Source organism: Bemisia tabaci, chromosome 6, assembly GCF_918797505.1.
Source record: "Bemisia tabaci chromosome 6, PGI_BMITA_v3".
Classification (NCBI taxonomy): domain Eukaryota; kingdom Metazoa; phylum Arthropoda; class Insecta; order Hemiptera; family Aleyrodidae; genus Bemisia; species Bemisia tabaci.
In genome coordinates, this window is record NC_092798.1 from 14053492 (window position 1) to 14065578 (window position 12087).

Below are 12087 nucleotides of genomic sequence, written 5' to 3' on the forward strand. Positions count from 1 at the left end.
GTGTGATTCTTGCACTGCTGTGCTATGAAAAACCGCTGTATGAACATTTGAAAGATTCAAAATTTCCACTGATGTAAAAATCATTCCGGAAGAAAGGTACGCATTTTCTTCATTGAAATTTTCAGATCTTTTAGAATAAATTAAATTGCGAATAAAATTCCCTAAAGAATTCAAATACAAATATTCACAATTTGCCTTAATAATTCAAACTTTATCAGAGGAAACTTGAAAACGCCTGAAGTTTCATACAGCTTTCTTCCTCAGCATGTCAGTATACAAAAGCAAATGTGGAATAAATCACTCATCACTTGAGCTGAGATTCATTACATTATGGATAAGGAATTTAATTTTGATTTATGGACACAGCTGAACTGTATTAGACATGGGTTACCAAGAAAATAAATTATATGAATATTCTTCCAAACAGTAAAAAAATAAAAGGAGAGCAATTTAAAAATATTCGATTTATTTTTTTTGTTACTGATGATGGGAACATTTTTAGTTTTATCAGTAAGATTTGATGCCTGCTGCAAAAAATTAATCAATGATAAAAAACATTATTAATGAAAAAGAAAGAAGAAACGTTTTAATACCAACAATGATAGTTACATCCAACAGACTTAATACACATGGTTTGAAAAGGACAAAAGAAAAATAAGAAAAAAATTATGGTACATTGATTTAGCGGTAACTAAAGAACTCGTGACTTCATAAGAGGACAAGTAGATGCCCTAATTTGGACTAGAGAGAATTTTAGGCTGATGAAACTTATTAAACTTAATTATTAGACCTGTTGGTTTGAGCAAAACATTTTAGAGATGAGTATGTACGTTCCAAATTAAGTATTGTGAAAAATAAGTTCATGACACTGAAATCAATGATTTTTAAATACATAATAAGTTACATATTATTTGATTAATGTGAATCGGTGTTTATTGGAGAGACAAGTTCCATCATTTTCACGTTTTAGGATAATGGTAAAAAAGAGAGAAAAGGATACAAAAGAGAAAAAACAAATAAAAAAACGATGGAAAAAAAGGAAAGACCAAAAAAAAAAAAAGGATTAGGTCCTGACATGACTAGAGACTAATACACTAAAACTACACTGATGTTTGAATGTCTTACAAAAATTATAACTAGACAAAAAAAAATGGGAATACAGAATGGGAAATGATATGAGTGAGAGGACATGGCCTTTGTACAATAATTATTGCTAGATAGGAGAAAATATTGATACGTCGTGTGAAGTTATGGAAGGTAAATGACAGTCAGTTGATTCACCCTCTGAAAGAAACTATAATGAAAATTTAACAAGATCTCAAAATCTAGTTTCATTTTCTGTCAATCAAACTAAACTGGTCATTTGGGATAGCAATAGCGAACTTATAAAAACTAGCACAGATCATAAATGGCAAATATTAAGCATTTTAGTCCTCATCTAGAACGTTCAATAACGGAGGAAGACAAGGAGCTAGAAAAGAGTTGGAACAGAGAGGATGACGGAAAGAAAGTAGAATGTAAAGCTGGGCTGTAGAATGACAGGAGTATGCAGTTTGAGAACAAGCAATAGCAATTTTTTTTGACAGAAGTCTTTGTGACAGATCTCATTTTACATTTTATCATCTGTGATTCCTAATTCCAACAGAAAATACATATTTTTTGGTTTGGAAGCAATTTCCAGTATCAAAAAGTCAATTACGATGGTCAAGTTTCATAGAGAAAGGTTGAGAGGAGAATTTTAGAAAAATAAGAAATGGCAAGTTTTTGAACCACACACTTGAATTGATATTCATATGCCAGTAATATGATCTCCGTCCTTTGATTGTACAGCTACATTGTTGATATTTTTTTTAGATGTGATGCATGATTAATTTAGAAACTAGTGGTTCCCAGACTTCCTCTCTTCTAAGTCTTAGCAGACAATCACAAAACTTCGAACGGGAAACCAAAAATTGTTTGAAAGAGTATTTGAAAAAAGAAATGATGATTCTTTTTCATCCTTTTACTCATGCATCTATGCAGTAAAGGAACAACTCCTGATGAGATGTAAGGAACAAAAAAGAAACCTAAAAGCTACAGGACAGAAAAGAGCAAGAACAAAAAAATACGAGCAGACTGAACGGATGCACTAAAAAGCAAGCTAAGAGCGGAAAAAAAAGAACTGAAAAGGTGAGGTACACAAAAATATATTCTAATAATTATAGGTCCTTCCTAACCACAGTAATATGTTTACCCCGGATCAAAGTCTAAGCTTTAATCTCTTCAAAATTATTTTAAATTACAAGCAATTTTCAAGGTAACTTATTCCAGATACCCCAGTCTCAAATTATGGTAACACATTACTGACTTTCTTGAACCACAGCTAAGGAGGGTTCACCCTTTTCACAAAATATACAAAAGCAAGTCTTGAATTCAACACCTAAAATAAAGTTAGGTTTGAGTCATAATTAAAATTTAAATGGCACCAAAAATAACCCTGTAAGTAAAAAATGACTAGGTCAAGTCATAGAAACAGAAGAAACAGAGATGTCATTACATCACAAGACTTCATACTGCAGCTGCTGGTTGACTTCCATCAAGCCAATTAATGAGATTATGCTCAGGCATACCAACTGCGGTAAAATGGTCTTCGAGAAGAGTTTGAGAGAACTTTGTATGCATCGTTTGAGCTTCGCTTTCACGCGCAGAGTCATGGCACATTCTATACAAATCTGGGGGAAAAAATTAATACAATAAAAACATGTCAGTGATATAAATAAAGAAAAAGATGGTAATTAGAACGAGGAAAATATTGATACATCATGCACCATGTAAAAACTCAACCTCCAACTTGGAGACAGTACATCAAAGTCGTCTTGCTCTGTTTACGGGTGCGCCTGACATTCCCCTAAAAATCACTTTCCACTTTCGTTGTCCATCGAATCCACACCAAAGAAGTTTGCGCGCTATTAGAATGCAACAAAATATCCACAATCTTGATTCTTTAATTGATTTTTATTTTTACAATTAATGCCAACTGAAGACAGCTGATGTTCTATCGCACTCTAACGTGTAAACTTATTTGGCACAGACGCTGGACCTTTTCAACCTGTATTGCAATGATGCTACAAAATTCATGTTACGTAAGTCATTAAGTAGGTTAGGTTTTCGTGAAAAATTATGATGGAAAAAAGGGGGGGGGAAGGCAGCTGCTGAAAGACAAAAAAGGGATGAAAAAAATTGCAATATCTTGATTTATTAATTTATATGTCAAAATTAAGTCAAATTATGTTTGAAAACCTTATATAAAATTAAACTAGACACTCCTCGGACCTTTGTAATTCTTAAAAATTACTCTAATCTCTAAATTGGGCTACATCCATCCACTTCTCAGAGCAATTCATGGACAACACTAAAAGTATTGGATAAAAAGTCATTTAAAATTGCTCAACTACAGTACAGAAATGATCCTCCATCCATTTGCAGTAAACTAGTGTCAATTTAACTGTTCACAACAAAGTTCTTTTTCGGAATTTATTTTATTTCAACGAGTTGTTTTTCTTTGCAGGGGAAAAAAGATCTATGAAAGCAGCTATTCCTTTCACACTGCTAAGCAGGTCTGTAAAAAAAAAATTAAAACTTTAGATGTTGGGTAGTGAGGAGAGATTACCTTTTAAAATAGCCGAGGCCCATAACTGTACGTGGACATCAGGTATTTTGCTGGCAAGATGCATTGCAGGAGTCACCATATTCATGCTATCTCGGCTATTATGTAATGACAAATAAATATGGCCAAGCAAAACCAAGGAACAAGAGGTAAGTCTGTTCAGACCCTCTGCATCAGCCATGTTTAACATCTCTCTCAAGTACCTCCTGAAAGGAACAACAAAAAGTAGATTAAGAATTGAAAAATGAAATTCATAAAAGGCCTACATTTCTTTGAGTGATAACTACAGGTAAAGGTCATCCTGGAGAAAATAATATTGAGCCTAAGATCAATTTAATTCTCCTACAAGTTCCTGCAAACACAATATTAATTTTGTTAATAATCATTAGACACAAGTTATGATTACATAGATCAGTCAAGGTGATGTCATATCTCTGAATTACAAAGAGACTCACTAAATGATCTGTTCATGATTTCTCTTACTCACGATTTTCTCTCTCAAGCCCCATTCATCATAGACTGATTTTGACAACCCAAGAAGATATATTTTATGATATGTACGACCAAACAGTAACAACCCTTAAATGCAGCTAAGCCAACTTTACTGATCAATCTACAGATCACCTTATGCAGTAACAGAAATATAAGCACTCGGAAAGAATTGAAGGAAATCCACTTCTAAAAAGGATATATTCACATTATGAGACTTAAATAAGAGAGAAATAAAAGTAAATATAAATAAAAAAGTTTAGAGTCATTGTTACTGTCTTGTCATATTTCTTCGTTTGTTTTGTTATATCACATTCGACAATTTTTTTTAAACGGTGGCATGAGATACTCACTTTGCTTCATTATAGCGTGCATTGAAAAATGACTGAAAGCCTTGAACATAGTATGCTCCGGCCTGCAAACTGTGGGGTTGTTTTTTCAGCTGTTCTGGATCGATCCTTTCGAATAAAGTTGCAAAATCTTGCTCTCGCCTTCCTCTTAAGTATACTATTGCCAAATTTAGGTACACAAATGTCCATAGGTCTCGATCTTTGGATAACTTTGAACAGATAAATATGAACAACTTAAAGTACAGAAGAAATGATAAATAATCACACAGAAATCGAGATAAAATCTTAGATTTTGCCCCAAATGAAGGGAAGAAAAATTCTTAGAATTCTTAGAAAAGAAATGTCAAATGAGATAATAGTATCATCATTTTTGTGTGTGCTCATGTGTGTAAAATCTAGACAATATCCTAGATTTTTTAGAGAGATGTTCTTAAAAAGTGCACTGAGACCAGCAAAACCAAACTAATCAACATTAAACTATTTTCAAAATTGAGACTATTACGAGTACACCTACTTGCAGTACAGTTGAAAACTGCGCCTCAGCAGCTTCCATGCAATTCATGGACATTGCGTACAGTCCGAGCAGAGTGTGAAGTTGCGGCCTATGCAGCAACATTAGCCTCTTATTCTTCTGACACAATTGAACTGCTTGGGTCACCTCCCTCAGTGCCTCTGCTTTCTTGCCCATGACAAGTTGACACATAACCATATGCTCTAGCAAGTGTTGTTGAAACACTACCAGTATTGGTTTATCATCTGCGACTAAAACAAAATTGACAATTCAGCAGGTTTAATGGATTTGAAAATGGTTTTGAAATGGATCACTTTAAAATGAACAAATTTATGCATCAATGATACATGTTTTCTCGTCCGAATTTCAGATAGAATACATTTGTGCAACAAAAATTATGAACTAACATTTTTTGACACTAATTGAAACTTCATGCTCATGAAAAAAATCGTAATCTATTTCAAATAAATTGCACTTTGAGCGTAATAGTAGTCAATGTGGTGTAAAAATATGGCAACCTCAACATCCTCTCCTCAGCTCCGCTGTTGCCTTGCTGTTTACACTTTGAACAACACAGGTCAGGAAAGGAATATTGCTCCACAGAGAGTTGTAAACTCTAAAAATACAAATTTTAAGAACATTTTTTTACAATTTTTACGCTGTCTTTTTATGTGTAAGGGAAACAAATCGACTTTGTTCCCAGTAAAGTTTACAGAAAACAAATTAGATTTTTCTTTTTGAGAAAATGTGTTGATTTGTATTCTTTTTAAAAAGTAAATATGAATGAAAATTCGTTTTTTCTGAGTTAAGCTGCAGTTAACATCAAATTCTTAATTCTCTTTAGTTGATTATGTCAAACTTCCTTGAAATTTACATTCATCATATGATGGACAGAACTGAAAAAAATAAACTTGCTCAATGTATTCATTCAGAGTGGTACAATTCGTCTCTTTCCACGTGACATTCAAATGCACGATTTTTAATAAAATAATTATTTTAATGATACATTAAATTTTATTTTTAATGTTATCCTTAGCCGATTTCCTGTTTTTACAAGTTTATTTCTGGATTTTGAGGAATTCTGATAACAGGAATTTTTTTAGACTAAACATTGAAATTAATCACATTGCATGGTATAAATAGAGCTTCTCCATCTATTTTGTGCTGACACAGTTTCTACAAGTTTGGAGACATAACTCTCGGAGACAATCAAAGACAAAACAAACTTACACTTCAACTTCTCTATTTGTGAGCGAGCTTTGTTGGTATACTCCAGAGCTTTGTCCATGTAACCTGCCTGCATACTATGCATGACTATAATTAAATAGACAACAACGTACAAATGACCTTTCGGCATCCACAAAAAAGTATCTCCCGTGTTAGCGCCACAAATTTCTGAAATAAAGAAATATTCTACTTTAAGTTTGAAAAAATTATCTAAAGAATGATCAAATTATGCATGTCTAATTAGCAAGAGGAAAAAAACAAGTACACATTTTAAGCTGCTGAATCTTCCACCTTCGTAAAGGGTTACATTATGAAGAAAAATTATCCTAAAAGTAAAAACGAACTTCAGGATTTTTTTTTAAAAAAAAAAATGGCAACTTCCTTCCGAAAAAGTATGAAAAATCGAAGGAATACCTTTTATTCGTTGCGCACAGAAATGTATGCCAAAAGAAAACAGAAGAGGCACAATTTTGTATGATTAATGAAGAAATCCAATACTGGTAACTATGTAGATTAGAGCTTGAAACAAAACTTGCTCATTTTTTTGTAAATAATAACACTTTCATTGCCAATTCAGACATATCTTTCTGTTCGTCATCTTGGACTGGAGCATTAATTATGACCAGCACTTTGAACAACGCATTTTCATCAAGTTGCAGTAAAATATAGATACAGTCATTGGGTGCTCCAAAAACTGATTATAGAGCCCTAATTACAAATATAACTAACAGGAGGTGCAACAATTTGCCAAGCCCGTGGTTTGAGGTATTTAAATCTCGCATGTTTTTCTACCTTGAAAAGAACATGACTGCAAAAACACGTTCGAAGTGAACAAATTTAACTGAAACTATTTTTTTGCATTAGGCATTGGTATTTGAATGAAACATGAATTGTGCTTCAAAGAAACACTGGAAAAAAACGTAGGGCTGTACAGTACACCTACTTTGGACTATATTGAGAACGTATTTAATATTTTAGAAGGTGCTCATTACTTTGGGCTCAAAACTGCTTACCTTCATCTGTTGGCCAGGACGGAGACATGATTGATAAAATACTCTGTTGAAGTTGCTTCAAACAGGGTTTAACACTCTTGACTTGTCCTGCTGCTAAAAACCAGCATACCTGAAGGAAAAATAGACAAATTGAAAAAAAGTTGAGACATCATAATGTATGAAAAGAACTGTAAGTGGACTAACCCTAACTTATGCACTTGCTTTCCATACGACTAACAAATGGGACGACAGTAAAAAAAAAATGCCATTGGTACTGAGCAATATTGGGGACCTTGCCCCTTGAACATGAGTCCACTTTTTCTTCCGAAAACTTAACCTCAATATATGACCCTATAAACAGCTATCACACGTACCATTCGACTGTACAATCAATGACATTCTCTGCCCATGCCCGCACTGTCAACTAAACAGTCGGAGAATGTACGTGTGATAGCTGCTATTATTTGCATCAGTTAGAAGAGACAATTTTTGACAGTGACACTGGGACACCATGATGACATCGTGTGCCAGCTCCGGCTTTTATGGACAGCTTTTGTTTGAACTAAAACAACTGAGCCCTTGAGACAGGGAAGAGGTTGTAGCCTCTCTGATAGCCTCCAAAATGGTTTAGGATGTAAGCCAAAGTCTACAGAATGGGACAGAAATCTGCAAGATGATTTTACGGAAAGGAGAAATAGGTACCTGCAAAACAAGAAAGAAAACACGAAGGTATTCTTTTTGGTTCTGGTTTCCTTGCCAATTGTCAATCAGCATTCCCGACTGGACCAACAATGGATTCACATCATTTAACTTCTTTTCTGCAAGGAGCAGCTGAAAAAAAAAAAAAACAAATTAGAATGAATTTGACCAAGGCTAAAAATATAAATTAAATCAAGGAAGTAAAATTCAAGAGATTGAGACATGTTTGGTGAATTTCAAAAATTGATGGCCAAATGCGAGAAATGCATAAGTCAATTACAATTTCTAAAAATCTCCTATTATTTTTATTTTCTTGAAGAAAAACCAATCATTTGTTCTTGCAATGTTGAGTGATTTTTTTGGATAAGTGAAGAAAATTCACAAAAAAATTTCAATTGAAACTGTTGGTTTGTTTTCCTTTGAACAAGTAAAACAAGAGCAGAGACTTTCAACCTTCCGATCTGCAATACACATTTTCCAACTTTGTTCATTGAGGTTTAGCTTCCATTTCAGTAATTTCCTAGAAAAGGAAATTGAATGAAGCCTTCTCTGCATTCCTTTAGACATGACTTTACATGTAATCTTTTTACATATTATTACGTAAAGCTTCTCAACAATTATTGCATGTGAATTAACGAGGACAAGAACCATTATTTCCTCACTAATGAGTTGAATTTGGAAAATTGCAATACGTTCATTTTCTTCTGCATGAAATGATAAAAGGGGTACATATATTGACAGTGAAACGGCCAAATCACGTATCTTGTTTGCGGTGCTTATTTTAAGTTCTCTGCTGCAGCATTTTTTTAAGGGGAAAAAAATCAATATGATTTCTGGAAGCTTTCACAGAATTTTCCTTGCACAGAGAGGAAAAATCATGGCAGTCTTCAAGAACTGCCAATGAGTAATTTTTCATTAAAAAAATTAAATATGAAAGGTAGTCTACAACGTCGCAAATTGAGATACATGGTTTGGGGATTCCAGCTATAGTAATTCTCACTTTCATATGCTGTCTTGTGATCCATTGCAGAAACCGAGAGAGCATTACAGCATTCTCTAATTTATTACATTTTTTTACTATACTCCATGGTTTTTTACTAATTCAAAACAATTTTTCAGAAGTACAAGGCATCAAGGAAATAACGAATAGTTTCATTATTTTCTGAAAAATTTCTTTTGCATTAAAAAACTAGGTTTACTCAATTCGAGGACATCTTACCATACACCTGCTCAATAGGAACAAAATTCTTGTGTAATGAGCCGATGAAATGTGGGCATAATCAACACCAACTCCTAACAAACTGCAAGCAACTTCATAATTCTTCTCAGTGGCATGGATTTGCTGAAATAAGTAAAAATACATTAATTACGTTCTTGGTAAAAAAAAAAAAAAAAACAGACGAAAGGCAATTAAGGAATTTCTTCACTTCCTCGAGAAAACAGGAGAGTTTGGCACAGGAGTGCAGAAAGTTCTTTGCCTTTACATTGCTATCCACAGAAGACTAAATGCTTTTTCATTTTCTTCGTACTTCACCATTTTTTTGCATAAAAGAATGCGCTACACAGTTTCCTTTGCAAAAATTAATGGGCTTAGCAACCTCACCTAGTTTCCTTCTAAAAAATAATGTTTCTAATAGTTTCCTTGACAAAACGTAACGCATTCATAAAAAAATAAGATTAAACTTTAAGAAAGAAAAATCCACAATGCCCTCTATCACAATTTTTCTCTTATCCATGGCTTCACTTTTCTTTCAAGATCCACTGATTGAGCACTTTCTACATTCATGGTTTGGCATGTACTTGCGTGATAATAAATTAATTTTTGAATGGATGGCTGGATGAAACACAAAAAGAAACTTCATACCTAGTGCTATTGCCAAAACTTCTTACATTAGAGCCTTCAGCGGCAGAGTCGATTCTGACAGAGTGGCAAAGTGACCGAGTGCCCTATGAAAGTAACTTGGTGATACATAATAAATTAAAAGCAAAAATAAACTTACAGCCAGCTGAAATATTAGTCGACAATGCCAATAAATGCAATGTTGGGAAAGTTCAATAGCTTTGCGAAGAATGGGTTTTGATAAGTGTGATTGATTCTGTTGCTCATAAAGGTCTGCTAGTATGCTGGCTGCTTCAAACTTCACATCGTCAAATGCATTGATACTCTGAGATGAAAACCACTGAAACAATAAAAAAAAAAAAATAAAATAAAAAAAATAAAAAAAAAAATTGAGACTTCGATGTTCTGAGAAAATTACAGAAGTGTGGAATAATATTTGTTGGAATTGATGAGTTCCTCGGAAAAGTTTTCTAATTAATGTCACATCTAGTTTTAGAGGTTTATTTTGGCTACCTTTGGATAGAGGTTTTGGAGCTTGTGCTGGATGGGTCAGAGAACTGATATCTAAACATGTTTGTTGATCAAAAGTAAACAACCATAAACTTATACGATGAGAGGTCATATGCTAGTGATTAATTTGTTTCCTTCTTGCTTGATTCTTTCAGAATGATTTATAAAATACATATTTAATATTCGACAGACTCATTGCAGTTTAGTGTAAATGTAACCGATTGTAAGATTATTATTTTTCCTCGATGACTAACTTGATGACTACCCTTACAGCAGGTAAGAAAAATCAACATCTGAAGAACAGGGGTTGAATCGGACAGGGAAACTCGAGTTGGCGACTCCTTATACCTTGAGTATATCTGAGCAATATGTACCTAATAGAATCATAAGGTGCATTGTTGAATTAACTTGTTCGATTCAATTTGTTTTTTATGTTTGTAAACGCAACTCAATAATCCCATCTACATCCAAGATCTTTAGGCATTTGGTAAAAATGTTAAACTTTCATATGTTGTCACCTTCCGGCTAAAGTATCATAAGCGCCATGCAACGTTTAAATATTTACGCCATCGTTTTATTTCTTTACAGAGATTGTCTGATGAATCTGTTTCAAAATTTTACTGAATTTTATCTGCAGCACAGAGAAAATTAAGTGAAATTTTCGGACAGCTTTGTTGAACAACTTCTCTGTAAAAAATAAAATGATGGTGGAAATTTTTAATCATTGCATGGCACTTGTGATATGTTGGCTGGAGGGTGACGATGTAAGCACACCAATCATCAGGTAATTCTAACGGAGTTCAACATTGCTTAAACGGTTTGGAATCAGGTAATTCCCTTCCCAAACGGACTTCACTTTACTTAGACAATGCATTTAAAATGATGCATGGACAAAGTGGGCGATGCAGAAAGCAGGGAACTCACGGCTTGCTCAAGATGATGTCGGGCTAGATCGATGTTCTTCGTGTAAATGAGTAGAATGTTGCCGAGCTGGAGATGAGTGCGGGCCTCAACTCTGACTGGTGGTTTAAATGAAAACACGGCTTGTAGACACTGTATAGTTAATTTAATATTAGGAGGTTCTGATCTCCGAAAATTTTCTGCTAATCCTAGCAGTGATAAGTACCAAGCGTCCTGAGAAGACGCTTTGGAGGACGCCATGACTAGTAAACACTGTACTCCTTGAGTTTCACATCACTATGAGAGCTTGAATCAAATTTTTTGCACTACATAGACTGACATTGCTCATTACAACTTGTAGGTACCACGATAGAATTGAATGAAACGTCGGCGAAAAGATAAGATAACAGAGCCGTCAGCGAAATCAAAATAAACAAATCGTAGACATTTTACAATGATGCACTTGTGTTGGAGTGAAACGAATTTATGAAATGATTTGGAATGGAGGTGGCAAAACGAGTTTGTTTCCGGCTTGCTTCGCCTTTTTTTTTAGGTATTTTTACTCTAGAAAACTTAAGATGTATGATTCTAGAAATTTACATTTATGGAAGATCATTCCAGTATGCTGAAAATCTTTAAAATTGCAACTAAACCCAAATTTCGCTCTGGCAAAGCGGCGCAGCTTGGTACTCAAACCGCGGTTCTTTTCAACTGGGGACAGTGGATTTTGGATTGTGTTCTGGCGATGATGGTTGAATTTTTAATTTCTACCGACTTATGGGTGCTAAAGTAAACGACGATTTGAAGAGGACATTTTCCAGCGTTTAAAGATTCCAGGGATAGGGATAGGGATTAGCCAATGATGGCTAACGCAGGTCAAAAGTGACCGGAAGCTTGTTAAAAACACGTGTCCCGCGCGTTGT

At 34.2% G+C, this 12087-nt stretch overlaps 1 protein-coding gene across 1 annotated transcript; it reads right to left on the reverse strand.

Moving 5' to 3' along the window:
• Window positions 1-444: 444 nt before the first annotated feature.
• On the reverse strand, window positions 445-11590 carry Mau2 (Mau2 sister chromatid cohesion factor). The gene is made up of 10 exons (XM_019060990.2): window positions 11189-11590; window positions 9915-10094; window positions 9134-9256; window positions 7918-8046; window positions 7237-7345; window positions 6227-6391; window positions 5000-5247; window positions 4489-4694; window positions 3650-3852; window positions 445-2711 (listed from the first exon to the last, which is right to left on the reverse strand). The coding sequence occupies exons 1-10, from the start codon at window positions 11423-11425 to the stop codon at window positions 2548-2550; spliced, it is 1764 nt and encodes a 587-aa protein (XP_018916535.1). The 5' UTR covers window positions 11426-11590; the 3' UTR covers window positions 445-2547.
• Window positions 11591-12087: the final 497 nt, after the last annotated feature.

Bases quoted from the DNA above. Each gene is read 5' to 3' on its own strand.
- Mau2 (XM_019060990.2), bottom strand. From the start codon at position 11,425: ATGGCGTCCTCCAAAGCGTCTTCTCAGGACGCTTGGTACTTATCACTG. The intron at 10,095-11,188 runs GTGAGTTCCCTG...TTATTGTTTCAG, and splicing joins GACATCATCTTGAGCAAGCC to TGGTTTTCATCTCAGAGTAT. The intron at 3,853-4,488 runs GTGAGTATCTCA...TGTTCCTTTCAG, and splicing joins GCACGCTATAATGAAGCAAA to GAGGTACTTGAGAGAGATGT.